At 37.9% G+C, this 19,447-nt stretch overlaps 4 protein-coding genes across 4 annotated transcripts; all 4 read left to right on the plus strand.

Annotated features, from left to right (window-relative positions):
- Positions 1 to 834: 834 nt before the first annotated feature.
- LOC117777371 (H-2 class II histocompatibility antigen, A-U alpha chain-like) lies at positions 835 to 2,649 on the plus strand. Its single transcript, XM_034612093.1, has 4 exons — positions 835 to 1,182; positions 1,386 to 1,649; positions 1,750 to 2,031; positions 2,129 to 2,649. The coding sequence occupies exons 1-4, from the start codon at positions 1,107 to 1,109 to the stop codon at positions 2,248 to 2,250; spliced, it is 744 nt and encodes a 247-aa protein (XP_034467984.1). The 5' UTR covers positions 835 to 1,106; the 3' UTR covers positions 2,251 to 2,649.
- A 756-nt stretch (positions 2,650 to 3,405) lies between these two features.
- On the plus strand, positions 3,406 to 8,352 carry LOC117776730 (H-2 class II histocompatibility antigen, E-S beta chain-like). The gene is made up of 5 exons (XM_034610946.1): positions 3,406 to 3,511; positions 4,696 to 4,950; positions 5,934 to 6,215; positions 6,373 to 6,483; positions 8,226 to 8,352. The coding sequence occupies exons 1-5, from the start codon at positions 3,454 to 3,456 to the stop codon at positions 8,249 to 8,251; spliced, it is 732 nt and encodes a 243-aa protein (XP_034466837.1). The 5' UTR covers positions 3,406 to 3,453; the 3' UTR covers positions 8,252 to 8,352.
- A 3,706-nt stretch (positions 8,353 to 12,058) lies between these two features.
- LOC117776379 (H-2 class II histocompatibility antigen, A-U alpha chain-like) lies at positions 12,059 to 13,936 on the plus strand. The gene is given in 5 exon segments (XM_034610244.1): positions 12,059 to 12,073; positions 12,375 to 12,429; positions 12,633 to 12,896; positions 12,997 to 13,278; positions 13,376 to 13,936. Coding segments are annotated over 5 exon segments (738 nt in total). The 3' UTR covers positions 13,498 to 13,936.
- A 741-nt stretch (positions 13,937 to 14,677) lies between these two features.
- LOC117776731 (H-2 class II histocompatibility antigen, E-S beta chain-like) lies at positions 14,678 to 18,884 on the plus strand. The gene is made up of 5 exons (XM_034610947.1): positions 14,678 to 14,755; positions 16,033 to 16,287; positions 17,222 to 17,503; positions 17,661 to 17,771; positions 18,100 to 18,884. The coding sequence occupies exons 1-5, from the start codon at positions 14,698 to 14,700 to the stop codon at positions 18,123 to 18,125; spliced, it is 732 nt and encodes a 243-aa protein (XP_034466838.1). The 5' UTR covers positions 14,678 to 14,697; the 3' UTR covers positions 18,126 to 18,884.
- Positions 18,885 to 19,447: the final 563 nt, after the last annotated feature.

Consider the following 19,447-nt stretch of genomic DNA (forward strand, 5'->3'; position numbering starts at 1 on the left):
ATAATAAATCGGGACTTTAGGGCCCTGAGAGGTGATATATTGTTAAATTATCTAATAATTTTGATAAAATAAGATAAGATAATAAGATAGAAATTTGCACTATTACAGCAGCAAGAGTCAAAAATAGGCATCAGTCAGTAATAATAAGTAACATGCAGTGTGTAAGGATAATAGTACTTAAGTGTAAGGAAAAATAAAAAATGTAGAAACATTTTTCACCACAGATCCACAATCTTGCGACAGGGATTTGGGTTATATTTGTCAGTGATAGGCCTGTCAGTTTCTTTTTTCTTTTAAAAAGCTTTTTTTCTTCCAACATTGTAACTGTAATAAAAAAATGTTTTTGAATCGACTGGTTTGTTTACATGTTGGTATTTCTAATGATCTCCTTGAGAACAGTTGTTAAGGCTACACACAAAACAATAATGCACTCTTTCAGATTTGGGATTCTCTGTCACATGTAGCCACATCAGACACATACCAGCATGGCCAGGTCTTAAAGGGACAGTTCACCCAAAAATGTAAAGTCAATCATTATCTACTCCCCTCTATGCCGATGGAGGGGTGGGTGAAAGTGTTTGAGTCCACAAACCCTTTCGGAGTTTCAGGGGTAAACAGCGTTGCAGCCAAATCCAATACAATTGAAGTCAATGGTGACCGATTTTTTTAACCATTAAAAAAAACAATAGAAAAAAAACATGAAATGCCTCCATACTGCTCCTGTGGTGTCATTTTCACCATGTTTTTAGCCTAAATATCCTCTGTTATCCTCCTCTAGAGCCACACTTACGCGTGGATCACAGAGGACATTTAGGCTAAAAACCTGGTGTAAATGACACAGTTTCGGTTCCAATTTTCATTATTCGATGAACTATCCCTTTAACAAGGGGACTGCTGGTTAGACACACCTGTCTGTAAAAGGGATAGTCTCTTGGTAGACCAGCCTACCTTTGGGCAGTGGCCTCCCTGTGCAGCCACCAGCACTCAATTACTTTCTGTCGTAACTTTGTTTATCACGTGATCTGCTACATATGATTGTGTTGGAAGGCGGTTACAGGAAACATGAATAAAGATTGAAAGTTGTTTCTTGCTGAGAGTCTTCAACGATGGCGTTCTCCCTCTCTGCTCTCTGCTCTGCTGTTATAATCCTGACACTCAACAACTTCTGCACCTGTTCACAAAGTAAGAATGAATTTACTACTCTGTTCTTACGAGATTAATAGTAGAGTTGTGGAAACATTAATTGCTGAGGGTTTACTTTAAACTTTTGTTACAAATAAAAATGCCTTTAAAGAAGAAGCCCCTTTAAACAGAATCTACACTGTAGCTTTTCCTAAGTGTAACTTTATAGCAATACTTTCCCTCATTCTCACTTTCTTTTTCAGTTGCCCATGAAGCTGTCACTGTTTTGGGCTGCTTTGAAAATGGTAGCACTGAGTTGCACGAAGAATTTGATGGTGAAGAGATTGTGTACATAGATTTTGACAGAAAGGAGTTTGTATTCACCGTGCCCACATTTATCGTGCCGGACCCAAGAGAAATAATTGGTGACTTACTTGTACATAAAATTATCAAAAAAGGATATAAAGCGTGTAGAGTAGCTCTTACATACTGCAAAGCAGAGGAGCAAAGTGCATCAGAAGAGAAAGGTAAGGGATATACTGTGTGAAAAAAGGTAAATTAACATTAATCTTTGTAATGAGGTGATCCAGAAAAATGCTGATTTTATTTGTTTTGAACCCACTAAAGACCCCCCTGAGAGTATCATCTACCCTGCAGAGGACGTTCAGTTAGGAGTTGAAAACAGCCTCATCTGCTTCGTGAATAATTTTTTCCCACCTTACATCGAAGTCAGCTGGACTAAAAATGATCGTCCGGTGTCGGAGGGGGTGTCACTCAGTCGATATTACCCCAATAATGATCAGACCTTCCACCAGTTCTCCACCTTGATCTTCACACCGGGCGAGGGGGACATTTACAGTTGTACTGTGGAGCACTCGGCCCTCGAGAGGCCTAAAACAAGAATCTGGGGTGACTGTGCAATCTTGTATAAAAGTGATTCAATTATTTGCTCGAAATTACATCCTTGTGTCTGAAATGATGAATATTTTCTCACTTTCCTTTACAGAAGCTGATTTTAGTCATCAAAGTCATGGAGCAGATGTTTTCTGTGGAGTCGGCCTGACTCTTGGCTTATTGGGGGTAGCAGGTGGTACTTTTCTGTTTGTCAAAGGACACCATGGATATTAATTTCTCATTCTTAAAAGATACTGTATTTTCTCTCACTGTATATCTCTACTCCTGTATATTTCAGAGGGTAATATTATGAGTTTTACACCAATACATTTATCTGATAACTTGATTACTTTACATCTTAAACTCTACATGCAAACATATGATGAACTCATAAGATAGTTTAATTTAACTTGTCCTAGACTAGCTACAAAATATTGAGTCAGTTTATACAGGTCCAAATGCAGAAATATACTGTAGGTCACCAGAAACTGAATTTGAATCCTTTATGTTAAAAGTAGAACTTCTCAACATGCAAAATTCCATAAAAACCTGAATTTGAATCCCGTCGTTTGAATTTATATTGTTTAACATTATTAATTGCATTGAAAGTGAGTGAGTGTGTATTTGCATATTTGAAAATGTATTTGTGGATTCCAATAAACTTGACACTGTATGTGACAATGTGAGATTTAATTCATTTGCTCTGAGACAGTTTGTTCCTCCACACAATTCCACATTCAGTTCTGAAACGCGCATTCAGTTCAAATGAGGAAGAGCGAAGTGTAAATTAACAGACGTTCTCGGTTCTCTGGACCTGAACGACATGTAGGTGTGGACATGGATCAATGAGAGTGAAGGAAATGGTCAAAAACCCACAATAGGTGCTGTGTGACGGTATTAAATGATCTGCTCTAGACTGCAGATCAGTGTCTCACTAATGTTCCTATATACAATGCAAAAAAGTTCACACTTCTATTTTTCACTTCCAACACAAATGATCCTTCACCAGGTTCATTGTGTGGAATTCTTGTGGGTTTTGATACAGTAATATCCACTGTATGTACTTTTTTTATATTGTGCAAAAGCTTTAAAAAAATATTTTTACAGATTCTGACAATACATTCAAAAATGTCCATTCTCACTTTTAGAATTAATTGACTAATCTATCAATACTGAGGTCACATAATAAATAAATCAATAAACAAGCAGTGCTCAATCTGGGAAAAGTGTAGACATTTTTTTAATGATAGCGTCGTGGTTGTACAAAATGTTTGTACAAAATTACCATAGATACATAAAAACAGGTGGCTCCATTTGCACCACACCTGTTTACAGTAATTACACGCTGGGCTGTCCCTGTGCAGCAATTTCAGTTCCTCATGTTTCTATTGTGAGACTGGAATTTACTTCTCCCTTCGTCTTTTATGACTTGATACCATGAATGTTCGCAGCTTCTCTTCACTTCTGTGCGTATTCCTGTTGTTTCCAATAGCAGGTGAGTAACATTGAGTCTATCAAGGTTTAGCTGCTAAAAGGTGTTCAGTGAAATGACCTGAAAGTGAAAGTGTAATTATACTGAATTGGCTCCAGCAGGTAGTTGAACTTCCTGTTTTCTGCAGGTTATTAAGCTTTTGAACTTAGGTACTAATAGTATTATCTAACACAATAACAACCTGGACTAATAATAGACTGAACCGAATCATGTACCGGCTCATTCCAGTATTATTTGTGAGTTTACGTGGTTTCACATGTGGACGCCACCTCAAGTCGGAACAACAACTCCGAAAATCTGCGAAGATTTTGGTCCACGAGTCGCTGATGACCTCACTTATAAACCAAACAACAACACTGAACAATTGGACGTTAATAGTCGCTTTTAATGTGAACGAGTCAATGTTACACTTTTGTCGCTTGTCAACAACATGTCCATCTCTCACAACTCCAGACTTTTCAGTCCATACAGATGTTTTTACGATTAATGTGCATATGTTTTAAATTCTTTATATGCCTGTTACACCTGATCCTTGTTTTTGCTCTTCGTTATCATGTACATAATGGAATAATGTATCAATGTGTAAATGCTGTAAACTCATATTCAACACATTTTGTTTGCAACGTCCAGGTTTTTTTCACATTCCAACTTCAAAGCACATCAAAGTCTGAACGACTTTACAACTGTAGTTTACACATAAAGTAACATAAAATTAAAACACTAAAGTAAAGTTCAACTATAACTGGGAATCATTCTTAAATTCAGTACCTGAATACCTGTTATTGTTTTGTTTTGAATTACAAAACACTGTCTGCAAGAATGTGTCAGGAACGACACCTGTGAAGGACCGAAATTGCCAAGATTTAAAATAAATAAATAAATAGTTAGTTTGAGTAAAATAATCCCCAAAAAAGATTTATGTATTTCTGCATTTGTGTAATTATTTGTTATCTTACATTCATTTATTTATTTCTACATTTATTCATTTATGTATTTCTTTAATTTTATGTTAGTGAGGAATAAATAAATGTGTAATAACATTGACAAATACATACGCTTACCCTCACCAAACTGTATATGTTTTTTCATTTGTTGATTTTTTAAATTTATGGTTAATTTGGCAATTTCGGGTTTTCGATTCAAGTGACTCTCCACCTTATCTAATGCTTACTGCCTTTATGTTGCAGATGCTTTCTTCATGCATGGGTTCATTCGTTGCCAACTTATATCCAAGCATGAAGTTGTGTATCTGGAACAAGTCTACTTTAATAAGAGGCTTATTGTCCAGTACAACAGCTCCTTGGGAAACTATACCAGCTACGTCGAATACATGAAGGAAGTTGTACACTACCTTAACGACCCATCTTTTTTGAAAAAAAAGGAAAAGGATATTGAGAAATGCAGAAGCCACTTACCAAAAATGGAAGTCCTTTCAACACCAGGTAATTTGAGAGTTGAAACTTTGGTAATGCTTCAGATTAAATACTGCAAATTACAACCTATGTATTGTGTATGTGGTATCAATAAAATACGTACCAAGTACCTAGAGTAGGACAAATAATTACATGCAAGAAGAAATTAGAGAATAGCAACTTTGTGTTTCAAGAATCAATTCTACAAATGGCAGTGACACTTTTAGAGGCACAAAATGTGTACTTTTTTGTAAAATAAAGTATTTATTTTGTTCCTTGACCTCACTGCATGTTAGAAATATCTGTGCTTCAGAGTAAATCGTATTCAGACAGAGAGGGAAGTGTCTAATTATGATAACCTAACCAAATGCTACAATAAATGCAGCGCTTTGACTTTCATTGTGCACACATAAAAAGGGGAAACTATAAAAGCAGAAATATTCTTGGTATTTCCACATCAGCTGAAATGGCAGTTTTCCTCAGGAGTTTTTCAGCCTTAAGGAGTTTTTTTGAGCTCATTTGGTGGCCTTTCCAACGTGCAATTTGACTATTAAGGTTTTCATTGGCAGCTGTTTTTAGCTTTATCTCTAAAAACCCACTACCTGCTCAGCAGTAGTGTCACAACTCCAAACAATGATAACGTGATGTTAACCTGCTCCTATGTGACCTATTTAGTGTGAAGAACAAGAGACAATATGGAATACAGTCGATATATTTGATCTGAAACTTTACAAAAGCTGTTAAATGTTGATGTAAATCAAAAATTATGATTTGAATGTTGAATTGTATTTCAAACACAATTTAGCACAAATTATGGATTATGGATTAGCTAATAACTTAACTTGAAAATTATGGATTTTCTCTAAGACATTAACCAGTAACTATTTAACAATGTACTTTATGTCCTAACTAACACAGCAATTGTAGGTCAACCCTGAATCCCAATGTGTTACCCTATGTTCTTCCCTGCATAACAAGACGATTGATTAAAGATCTGTGGGTGTTTCCTCCAGTCAAGCCCTATGTCAGACTGAGTTCAGCTAAGGCAGAGAGCGGCAGACATCAGAGAGTCCTCGTCTGCAACGTGTACAACTTTTATCCCAAACAAATCAGAGTGACATGGCTGAGGGACGGAAAGAATGCAACATCTGATGTGACGTCCACTGACAAGCTGGCCAACGGGAACTGGCTCTACCACATCCACTCCCATCTGGAGTATACGCCCAGACTGAGAGAGAAAATTACCTGTATGGTGGAGCACGTCAGCTTTAAGGATCCACAACTTTATGACTGGGGTAAGAGAGAGGCAGGGGAGGATTGGACTAACTTTAATGTCACCAGAGCAAAACGTCTTCAAGCTCATGAATAAACAAAAACAAATACATTTAATGTATAAGGCTTGTACATGTGTAAATGAGTGTAAATGTGTGTTTGTGATAAATGTGTTTTCAGACCCCATGTCTGAGTCCGAGAGGAAAAAGTTTGCTGTTGGGACTGCAGGGCTGCTGCTGGGTCTTGTTGTTTTACTTGCTGGGGGGATTTACTACAAGAGGAACACTACTGGTGAGAGACAGCACTAAATTAACAAGAAATAAATAAAGAATATTCAATATCAGCAGCGAAGACAAAAACTGTGTAGAGATAAATGTTGAAATCTGTCACCAGTGTGATTGTGGGTTGGTTTAATAACTAATAGTTGTGTTTTGCAATAATGCATTAAACGTGATACCATAAAATGGTGTGCCTTTCGGCATTCAATAAATTTGGTTATCAAAATAAAATATTGAATATTAATATTAAAAATATTAATATTAAATCATAACTTTAATTGATTAAAGTTACCTCGGGGCACCACCCTTCAAAGGAAGGGAAAAGATAGCCAATTTATTGATTAAGTCTCATAAAAGTACTAACTACAAATTTGGAACTCTGATTAACAATTAAATTAATAACTATAACCAAAATTACCATATAGATAGTTAGCTAAGTTGAAGGATATAGAGTTCTTGACAGTGTAGAGGTTGGCAAAATTCACTTATGCAACATTAATAAAAACATTTGTGAAAGAAAAACATTTATTATGAATATAATAAAGTATAAAAACACAAATTACTAACGGTGTACTTACTAAACAAAGATAGGTATGTGAGTATGCATGTGTGTGTCTGTGTGTCTGTGTGCTTCCAAAATGGCGGCTGGCCACTTCGAAGATAACACCCTTCCCCCCCTATTGGAATGTTTACGACATGTAGCGGGGGTCAGAGATAATTAGGTGCTGCGATATGCGTGTGTCTGTGTGTGTGCCAAATTAGAGAAAGTTACTAGATGCATGCAAGGAAAGACTGAAGAGCATAACTAACATTAACTTTCAAATAACTTGTAACCACAATATCACAGCAACACAAATCAAACTTATAAACATCACACAGAATCGAATAAACAGTCTTTGCTTAGCCTAGTATAATTATTAAGCCCAGGTGTGTTACCCGTCCGTGGAAAGGGGAAAAAAGAAGTTGCTGTGCAGTTCGCAGTTCTGTGAAGTCGCCTTGCTGGTTTGTGGCTCCTGCCTTCGTGGTTCTGTTGGACTGTGCAGCTCAGTTGCTGTTTGAAGTTCTCCTGCAGGACATTGCGTCGCGGCTGGTAGAGGTTGGTAGAGCTTGGATTGCGAGGAGGTTTCCTTGGTGAGATGAGCTGGAAGCTGCAACTCTCCTCCATGAAGTTGATTTGAGATGAAAGAATGAGCTGGACTGCTACCCTTCTCCTCTGAGAGGATTCGTGGAAGGGCCGGTGTGCTCCTCTCGAAGAGGTGAATGGGAAGAGGTTGGACAGCCTTCTTCCCTCGGAGGGATTGTAGAAAAGAGATAGAAGAGAGGGGGAACAGGCCTTATATTGGCCCGGTGACCTCACAGGTCATGGGGCCCAGAGTGACCAATAGGAGTTGAAACTTGTGTCCCTGGGGGGTTTTCACACCTCTGTGTGACGTTGAGGCCCCCTGGGAGACTGAGTTCTGGAGGGTCTGGTTTTCTCCAGAACAAAGGGACATGCGGCTTCAGGCTTTTGACTGCACATATAGGCCGAACTTTGTTTCACAAATTCCATGTCCCAACAGTTGTTAGGGAGTATCAAACATATCATACATATCAGTGCGTCTCAGTCAAAAAAATTACTTTCATTCTTTTTAAATCATATTCAAGTCAAACTTGCCACTGATTATTTGCACAAGTCTACCAGTTACCAAATAATTGTGATTTAAAGTCAGTAATATCTGAGTCTGTTTTTCTCTTTGTTTTCTGTTTTTAATCTAGGTCGGGAGTTGGTGCCAACGGGTTAAGATTACGTCTGTCAGCTGAAATATTTGTATCCAAACCAAAATGGCACAGAGGAAACAAGGTCATGTGGAATAAATCACTCAGTTCTTTGGGTAAAAAAGTTTTACTCAATGAGTGATTTGTTGTAAATCTTCGGGAGTATTTGTGTTTTGATATCAAATTATTAGAAAATAAGCTTTTATGATTGTGTTTCTGTGGGATTTGGGTGAAGTGGAAAATATTAAGTTTTTCTTTTGCACTGTACAAATCACAATGATTCAAGGGATAATCTGTTTTTACAATGGTATGGCTAAACTGAGGAAGGCCATTTATTGTCATTCACTTAAATTTGCTAGTGATTCACAAATGTTATAATTTAGGTTTGAGAAAGTGATTCTGGTTGCTATGAATGGCTGGCATCTTGTAAACCCAGACTGGGGATAGTTGCATTCCATGTCAGCTGCCACTTATCTGCCTCAACAGTCAACGTGTCCAGCAGGTTTTAAAATACAAAGCAGACACCAGAAGTCAACAGAAGTCTGATTCAATCCAGTAAAGAAAGTGTGTGTTTGTATGTGTTGATTTTAAAAACCTTAAATGATTCATTACTCATATTCCTGTTTATTCTGCAAATATAAATCTAATATTCATTGTTGGGACATGGTTTTTGTGAGACCAAAGTTCGGCCTATATGGTAGTCAAAAGCCTGAAGCTGCATGTCCCTTTGTCTGGAGAAAACCAGAGCAAGGCCTCCCAGGGTGCGGCAACGTCACACAGAGGTGACGTTGCCCCCCCCCAGGGACACAGGTTTCAACTCCCATTGGTCACTCTGGACCCCATGACCTGTGAGGTCACCGGGCCAATATAAGGCCTGTTCCCCCTATTTTCTATCTCTTTTCTACAATCCTTCTGAGGGGAGAAGGCATCCAGCCTTTTTCCATCCACCTCTTCGAGAGGAGCACAAAGGTGCAGCTTCCAGCTCATCTCACCAAGGAAACCTCCTCGCAACCCAAGCTCTACCAACCTCCTAGCAGTAATGCGATGTCCTGCAGGAAAACTTCAACCAGCAACTGAGCTACACAGCTCAACAGAATCACCAAGGCAGGAGCCACAAACCAGCAAGACGACTTCACAAAACTGCCAACTGCACAGCAACTCTTTTTCCCCTTTCCACGGATGGGTAACACAACTGGGCTTAATAATTATACTAGGCTAAGCAAGACTGTTTATTCGATTCTGTGTGATGTTTATAAGTTTGATTTGTGTTGTGATATTTTGGTTATAAGTTGGTTAAAGTAATGTTAGTTTGTTATGCCCTTCACAGTCTTTCTGTGCATTTCACTCTACACTATTTCTCTAACTTGGCACAAACACATACACAGACACAGGCATAAATCTTCACCTAATTAGCTCTGACCCCCGCTACATGTCGTAAACATTCCAATAGGGGGGGGAAGGGTGTTATCATTTTGGCCAGCCGCCATTTTGAAAGCACGCTGACTCACACAGACACACACACATGCATACTCACATACCTATCTTTGTTTAGTAAGTACACCATTAGTAATTTGTGTTTTTATACTTTATTATATTCATAATAAATGATTTCCTTTCACAAATGTTTTTTCATTAATGTTGCATAAGTGAATTTTGCCAACCTCTACACTGTCAAGAACTCCATATCCTTCAACTTAGCTAACTATCTATATGGTAATTTTGGTTATAGTTATTAATTTAATTGTTAATCAGAGTTCCAAATTTGTAGTTAGTACTTTTATGAGACTTAATCAATAAATTGGCTATCTTTTCCTTTCCTTTGAAGGGTGGTGCCCCGAGGTAACTTTTTATTAATAATAAAATATTAAAGGGGACATAGCATGCAAATTCCACTTTGTTAGTGCTTCTACACGTTAATGTGGGTATCTGGCATGTCTACCAACCCAAAAACTCTGGGAAAAAAACACTTGCGCGTTTTGTTATGGTTCCTCTAAGTCAGAAACGTCATGCTTGAGTGACTCGATTGAGCTTCCTGGGTATTGTGTCGTAACAAGGCACTGGAAGTCTCCCTACATGGCCTTGTCCCACCCCCCACCTCATCCCCCCCCGGTCCCCCCACACTCGTTACGCCGGGTTTACACCGGACGCAGCGAGGCTGCGAGGCAGCGCAGCGCCGTTCCCAAGCACGCAGCCGCCTGGCTGTTCACACGGGACGAGCATTTCTCCGCGCTGGTCAGCCCGCGATTCACTCACATGTGGCATTTGTCTGGATCGTTGGGACTGGGAGGCTGCAGCAGTTGCTCGGGCGCGACCGCTCGCTCTCCCATGCGTGAGCTGGAATTTGTGTCAACGCCACACAGCCAGCAGTGTGGAAGACTTCCGCAGTGTTCAGTACTACTGTAACACTGGCACAAACACACAGAGCCCCCCCACTCGTTACGCCGGGTTACACCGGACGCGGAAGCGCCGCTGCGAGGCAGCGCAGCGCCGTTCTCAAGCGCGCAGCCGCCTGGCTGTTCACACGGGACGTGAATTTCTCCGCGCTGGTCAGCCCCATAGACTGTATATATAAGGTCAGCCCGCGATTCTGCTTTCTCCACTTGTTGTTGTACCCGTTGAATGTCGGGGTTCGGGGGTAAATGATGGTCTTCATAGCCCCCCCCACCCCTCTCTTTCTCTCTCTGTCTGTCTGCTTGTGTGCTTGTAGTGGATGGGCAGAGGGGGACATTTAATTATGTGATTGGGAAAATTAAAACTCCAGGACAACAGAAGGGGAATACAAAGTATGGGATGCATATTTGATAATTTATATCATATAAAATATGTAATTTATATCGTTTAAAATCATGGGGGGAGAGGGGGGAGGGGGGAGCTGGCTCATTAGCATTTAAAGGAACAGGCACTCAAAACAGGTCACTCTGTGGAGGGCTGTTTTATACAGGGTAAAAAGGGTGCTGTTTTAAATGATCCTTGTGGTATTTTGACCAAAGTATGTTACAGACATTTCATTAAGACCCCAAGGAACCATATCAACTTGTGGTAAAATGGGCATGCTATGTCCCCTTTAATATTTAATATATTATTTTGATAACCAGATTTATTGAATGCCGAAAGGCACACCATTTTATGGTATCACGTTTAATGCATTATTGCACAACATCATCATGTATGACTGTGAAATTAATACAACTCAGTAGTTTAAAAGAATAAAAAGCCAGACCATAATCAAATCACTGATTTCTCTGTACCTCCCTGCAAAATACAACATGATTTGACCCACTTTCTACTATATCATTGGGGTTTGAGGCCCTTAGGACTGTCTTACAGGCAAGAAGAGAGTGCTGCAGTACTGTGGCCTCAACAAGATAAGACAGATTGGATGCATTAGCCTTGTTTAATACGCATTAACAAAATAAATAGGGAAGGTGGAATATCTTATCTTGAGGGTTGCATGGGTTGTCTTCAATGTCACACAGACTTCTTTCCTTACGCTAATTCATTTCCTAACAGGGACCGACCGTAGTTGTGCTCATACAATGTGTTCTGTGGAGGTTCATAGGTTTTAATGTTACAGATATGGGAGGGTGCCAGTTGAAAAATTACTGTCAGTGCTTCATAACATATTGTTTATAACCTCTTGGCCACCAGGAGCAACCAACTAAATAAATAAATCAGCTTTTGTGCACACCTAAAGCCTTTGTCTTTAATTCAAGTTTGAATAAACATTCATTTTTGAGTTGAAACAAAATTAAGTTATTAAATTAACTGATTGACAGAACATTTCTTTGTTTTAACTTGTCAGAAATAAGTTTCATGTTTCCTTCTGGTTCCAAATGGGAACTTTTCAAGTAAGCTATTGGGTATTTAGTTTCTCAATACTATATGCACTCATCAATTGTTGCTGATAAAGATGGATGACGTGTCTCCACTTCCTCCTATACTATTCAGAAATGAAGTCAAAATATCCAGGATACGAACACCGCCATCTTGCGCATTTGGGTCTGTGCAGTAGAGATCAGGGGATGTACACATCCTTCCAATACATCCGCTCAACCAATCATGAGTCAATCATGACTTTTTTATAGCATCAACTAATTAAAACCAATCTACCAGAAAAAATGAGGGCTGTGATGCACACGCGGCATTTAGGCGAAAAACATGGTGTAAATCCTGACACTCAACAACTTCTGCACCTGTTCACAAAGTAAGAATGAATTTACTACTCTGTTCTTACAAGATTAATAGTAGAGTTGTGGAAACATTAATTGCTGAGGGTTTACTTTAAACTTTTGTTACAAATAAAAATGCCTTTAAAGAAGAAGCCCCTTTAAACAGAATCTACACTGTAGCTTTTCCTAAGTGTAACTTTATAGCAATACTTTCCCTCATTCTCACTTTCTTTTTCAGTTGCCCATGAAGCTGTCACTGTTTTGGGCTGCTTTGAAAATGGTAGCACTGAGTTGCACGAAGAATTTGATGGTGAAGAGATTGTGTACATAGATTTTGACAGAAAGGAGTTTGTATTCACCGTGCCCACATTTATCGTGCCGGACCCAAGAGAAATAATTGGTGACTTACTTGTACATAAAATTATCAAAAAAGGATATAAAGCGTGTAGAGTAGCTCTTACATACTGCAAAGCAGAGGAGCAAAGTGCATCAGAAGAGAAAGGTAAGGGATATACTGTGTGAAAAAAGGTAAATTAACATTAATCTTTGTAATGAGGTGATCCAGAAAAATGCTGATTTTATTTGTTTTGAACCCACTAAAGACCCCCCTGAGAGTATCATCTACCCTGCAGAGGACGTTCAGTTAGGAGTTGAAAACAGCCTCATCTGCTTCGTGAATAATTTTTTCCCACCTTACATCGAAGTCAGCTGGACTAAAAATGATCGTCCGGTGTCGGAGGGGGTGTCACTCAGTCGATATTACCCCAATAATGATCAGACCTTCCACCAGTTCTCCACCTTGATCTTCACACCGGGCGAGGGGGACATTTACAGTTGTACTGTGGAGCACTCGGCCCTCGAGAGGCCTAAAACAAGAATCTGGGGTGACTGTGCAATCTTGTATAAAAGTGATTCAATTATTTGCTCGAAATTACATCCTTGTGTCTGAAATGATGAATATTTTCTCACTTTCCTTTACAGAAGCTGATTTTAGTCATCAAAGTCATGGAGCAGATGTTTTCTGTGGAGTCGGCCTGACTCTTGGCTTATTGGGGGTAGCAGGTGGTACATTTCTGTTTGTCAAAGGACACCATGGATACTAATTTCTCATTCTTAAAATATACTGTATTTTCTCTCACTGTATATCTCTATTCCTGTATATTTCAGAGGGTAATATTACGAGTTTTACACCAATACATTTATCTGATAACTTGATTACTTTACATCTTAAACTCTACATGCAAACATATGATGAACTCATAAGATAGTTTAATTTAACTTGTCCTAGACTAGCTACAAAATATTGAGTCAGTTTATACAGGTCCAAATGCAGAAATATACTGTAGGTCACCAGAAACTGAATTTGAATCCTTTATATTAAAAGTAGAACTTCTCAACATGCAAAACTTCATAAAAACCTGAATTTGAATCCCGTCGTTTGAATTTATATTGTTTAACATTATTAATTGCATTGAAAGTGAGTGAGTGTGTATTTGCAATATTTGAAAATGTATTTGTGGATTCCAATAAACTTGACACTGTATGTGACAATGTGAGATTTAATTCATTTGCTCTGAGACAGTTTGTTCCTCCACACAATTCCACATTCAGTTCTGAAACGCGCATTCAGTTCAAACGAGGAAGAGCGAAGTGTAAATTAACAGACGTTCTCGGTTCTCTGGACCTGAACGACATGTAGGTGTGGACATGGATCAATGAGAGTGAAGGAAATGGTCAAAACCCACAATAGGTGCTGTGTGACGGTATTAAATGATCTGCTCTAGACTGCAGATCAGTGTCTCACTAATGTTCCTATATACAATGCAAAAAAGTTCACACTTCTATTTTTCACTTCCAACACAAATGATCCTTCACCAGGTTCATTGTGTGGAATTCTTGTGGGTTATGATAAAGTAATATCCACTGTATGTACTTTTTTTATATTGTGCAAAAGCTTTAAAAAAATATTTTTACAGATTCTGACAATACATTCAAAAATGTCCATTCTCACTTTTAGAATTAATTGACTAATCTATCAATACTGAGGTCACATAATAAATAAATCAATAAACAAGCAGTGCTCAATCTGGGAAAAGTGTAGACATTTTTTTAATGATAGCGTTGTGGTTGTACAAAATGTTTGTACAAAATTACCATAGATACATAAAAACAGGTGGCCCCATTTGCACCACACCTGTTTACAGTAATTACACGCTTGGCTGTCCCTGTGCAGCAATTTCAGTTCCTCATGTTTCTAGTGTGAGACTGGAATTTACCCCCTTCGTCTTTTATGATTTGATACCATGAATGTTCGCAGCTTCTCTTCACTTCTGTGCGTATTCCTGTTGTTTCCAATAGCAGGTGAGTAACATTGAGTCTATCAAGGTTTAGCTGCTAAAAGGTGTTCAGTGAAATGACCTGAAAGTGACCTAATTATACTGAATTGGCTCCAGCAGGTAGTTGAACTTCCTGTTTTCTGCAGGTTATTAAGCTTTTGAACTTAGGTACTAATAGTATTATTTAACACAATAACAACCTGGACTAATAATAGACTGAACCGAATCACGTACCGGCTCATTCCAGTATTATTTGTGAGTTTACGTGGTTTCACATGTGGACGCCACCTCAAGTCGGAACAACAACTCCGAAAATCTGCGAAGATTTTGGTCCACGAGTCGTTGATGACCTCACTTATAAACCAAACAACAACACTGAACAATTGGCCGTTAATAGTCGTTTTTAATGTGAACGAGTCAATGTTACACTTTTGTCGCTTGTCAACAACATGTCCATCTCTCACAACTCCAGACTTTTCAGTCCATACAGATGTTTTTACGATTAATGTGCATATGTTTTAAATTCTTTATATGCCTGTTACACCTGATCCTTGTTTTTGCTCTTCGTTATCATGTACATAATGGAATAATGTATCAATGTGTAAATGCTGTAAACTCATATTCAACACATTTTGTTTGCAACGTCCAGGTTTTTTTCACATTCCGACTTCAAAGCACATGAACGCACTAAAGTAAAGTTCAACTATAACTGGGAATCATTCTTAAATTCAGTACCTGAATACCTGTTATTGGCCAATTTGTTCATTTCCACCACTGTCAGATTTCTTAAAAATGAATGAAACTGTTGTAATCAGCAATACAATTTTAAAAGATAATTCTTATTATTGTTTTGTTTTGAATTACAAAACACTGTCTGCAAGAATGTGTCAGGAACGACACCTGTGAAGGACCGAAATTGCCAAAATTTAAAATAAATAAATAAATAATTAAATGAACATGTAAAATTAGTTTGAGTAAAATAATCCCCAAAAAAGATTTATGTATTTCTGCATTTGTGTAATTATTTGTTATCTTACATTCATTTATTTATTTCTACATATATTTATTTATTTATTTCTACATTTATTCATTCATGTATTTCTTTAATTTTATGTTAGTGAGGAATAAATAAATGTGTAATAACATTGACAAATACATAGGCTAAATTACGCTTACCCTCACCAAACTGTATATGTTTTTTCATTTGTTGATTTTTTTTATCTATGGTTAATTTGGCAATTTCGGGTTTTCGATTCAAGTGACTCTCCACCTTATCTAATGCTTACTGCCTTTATGTTGCAGATGCTTTCTTCATGCATGGGTTCATTCGTTGCCAACTTATATCCAAGCATGAAGTTGTGTATCTGGAACAAGTCTACTTTAATAAGAGGCTTATTGTCCAGTACAACAGCTCCTTGGGAAACTATACCAGCTACATCGAATACATGAAGGAAGTTGTACACTACCTTAACAACCCATATTTTTTGAAAAAAAAGGAAAAGGATATTGAGAAATGCAGAAGCCACATATCAAAATCGGAAGACCTTTCAACACCAGGTAATTTGAGAGTTGAAACTTTGGTAATGCTTCAGATTAAATACTGCAAATTACAACCTATGTATTGTGTATGTGGTATCAATAAAATACGTACCAAGTACCTAGAGTAGGACAAATAATTACATGCAAGAAGAAATTAGAGAATAGCAACTTTGTGTTTCAAGAATCAATTCTACAGATGGCAGTGACACTTTTAGAGGCACAAAATATGTACTTTTTTGTAAAATAAAGTATTTATTTTGTTCCTTGACCTCACTGCATGTTAGAAATATCTGTGCTTCAGAGTAAATCGTACAATAAATGCAGCGCTTTGACTTTCATTGTGCACACATAAAAAGGGGAAACTATAAAAGCAGAAATATTCTTGGTATTTCCACATCAGCTGAAATGGCAGTTTTCCTCAGGAGTTTTTCAGCCTTAAGGAGTTTTTTTGAGCTCATTTGGTGGCCTTTCCAACGCGCAATTTGACTATTAAGGTTTTCATTGGCAGCTGTTTTTAGCTTTATCTCTAAAAACCCACTACCTGCTCAGCAGTAGTGTCACAACTCCAAACAATGATAACGTGATGTTAACCTGCTCCTATGTGACCTATTTAGTGTGAAGAATAAGACACAGTATGGAATACGGTCGATATATTTGATCTGAAACTTTACAAAAGCTGTTAAATGTTGATGTAAATCAAAAATTATGATTTGAATGTTGAATTGTATTTCAAACACAATTTAGCACAAATTATGGATTATGGATTAGTTAATAATTTAACTTGGAAATTATGTATTTTCTCTAAGACATTAACCAGTAACTATTTAACAATGTACTTTATGTCCTAACTAACACAACAATTGTAGGTCAACCCTGAATCCCAATGTGTTACCCTATGTTCTTCCCTGCATAACAAGACGATTGATTAAAGATCTGTGGGTGTTTCCTCCAGTCAAGCCCTATGTCAGACTGAGTTCAGCTAAGGCAGAGAGCGGCAGACATCCAAGAGTCCTCGTCTGCAACGTGTACAACTTTTATCCCAAACAAATCCGAGTGACATGGCTGAGGGACGGAAAGAATGCAACATCTGATGTGACGTCCACTGACGAGCTGGCCAACGGGAACTGGCTGTACCACATCCACTCCTATCTGGAGTATACGCCCAGACTGGGAGAGAAAATTACCTGTATGGTGGAGCACGTCAGCTTTAAGGATCCACAACTTTATGACTGGGGTAAGAGAGAGGCAGGGGAGGATTGGACTAACTTTAATGTCACCAGAGCAAAACGTCTTCAAGCTTATGAATAAACAAAAACAAATACATTTAATGTATAAGGCTTGTACATGTGTAAATGAGTGTAAATGTGTGTTTGTGATAAATGTGTTTTCAGACCCCATGTCTGAGTCCGAGAGGAAAAAGTTCGCTGTTGGGACTGCAGGGCTGCTGCTGGGTCTTGTTGTTTTACTTGCTGGGGGGATTTACTACAAGAGGAACACTACTGGTGAGAGACAGCACTAAATTAAAAAGAAATAAATAAAGAATATTCAATATCAGCAGCAAAGACAAAAACTGTGTAGAGATAAATGTTGAAATCTGTCACCAGTGTGATTGTGGGTTGGTTTAAGAACTAATAGTTGTTTGGGAGTATCAAACATATCATACATATCAGTGCGTCTTAGTCAAAAAAATTCTTTCATTCTTTTTTAATCATATTCAAGTCAAACTTGCCACTGATTATTAGCACAAGTCTACCAGTTACCAAATAATTGTGATTTAAAGTCAGTAATATCTGAGTCTGTTTTTCTTTTTGTTTTCTGTTTTTAATCTAGGTCGGGAGTTGGTGCCAACGGGTTAAGATTACGTCTGTCAGCTGAAATATTTGTATCCAAACCAAAATGGCACAGAGGAAACAAGGTCATGTGGAATAAATCACTCAGTTCTTCGGGTAAAAAAGTTTTACTCAGTGAGTGATTTGTTGTAAATCTTTGGGAGTATTTTTGTTTTGATATCAATTTATTAGAAAATAAGCTTTTATGATTGTGTTTCTGTGGGATTTGGGTGAAGTGGAAAATATTAAGTTTTTCTTTTGCACTGTACAAATCACAATGATTCAAGGGAGAATCTGTTTTTACAATGGTATGGCTAAACTGAGGAAGGCCATTTATTGTCATTCACTTAAATTTGCTAGTGATTCACAAATGTTATAGTTTAAAAATGAAGGTTCTGGTTGCTATGAATGGCTGGCATCTTGTAAACCCAGACTGGGAATAGTTGCATTCCAAGTCAGCTGCCAGTGCCAACAAGTTAAAGTATGTGTTGACATTAAACAATCCTTACAGTGTGTGAAGCATTTATGGCATAAGGTCACTTATCTGCCTCAACAGTCAACGTGTCCAGCAGGTTTTAAAATACAAAGCAGACACCAGAAGTCAAAAGAAGTCTGATTCAATCCAGTAAAGAAAGTGTGTGTTTGTATGTGTTGATTTTAAAATCCTTAAATGATTCATTACTCATATTCCTGTTTATTCTGCAAATATAAATCTAATATTCATCATGTATGACTGCGAAATTAATACAACTCAGTAGTTTAAAAGAATAAAAAGCCAGACCATAATCAAATTATCTGTACCTCCCTGCAAAATACAACATGATTTGACCCACTTTCTACTATATCATTGGGGTTTGAGGCCCTTAGGACTGTCTTACAGGCAAGAAGAGAGTGCTGCAGTACTGTGGCCTCAACAAGATAAGACAGATTGGATGCATTAGCCTTGTTTAATACGCATTAACAAAATAAATAGGGAAGGTGGAATATCTTATCTTGAGGGTTGCATGGGTTGTCTTCAATGTCACACAGACTTCTTTCCTTGCTAATTCATTTCCTAACAGGGACCGACCGTAGTTGTGCTCATACAATGTGTTCTGTGGAGGTTCATAGGTTTTAATGTTACAGATATGGGAGGGTGCCAGTTGAAAAATTACTGTCAGTGCTTCATAACTGGGATCATATTGTTTATAACCTCTTGGCCACCAGGAGCAACCAAGTAAATACATAAATCAGCTTTTGTGCACACCTAAAGCCTTTGTCTTTAATTCAAGTTTGAATAAACATTCATTTTTGAGTTGAAACAAAATTAAATTATTAAATTAACTGATTGACAGAACATTTCTTTGTTT

Source organism: Hippoglossus hippoglossus, chromosome 16 (genome assembly GCF_009819705.1).
Source record: "Hippoglossus hippoglossus isolate fHipHip1 chromosome 16, fHipHip1.pri, whole genome shotgun sequence".
Taxonomy (NCBI): domain Eukaryota; kingdom Metazoa; phylum Chordata; class Actinopteri; order Pleuronectiformes; family Pleuronectidae; genus Hippoglossus; species Hippoglossus hippoglossus.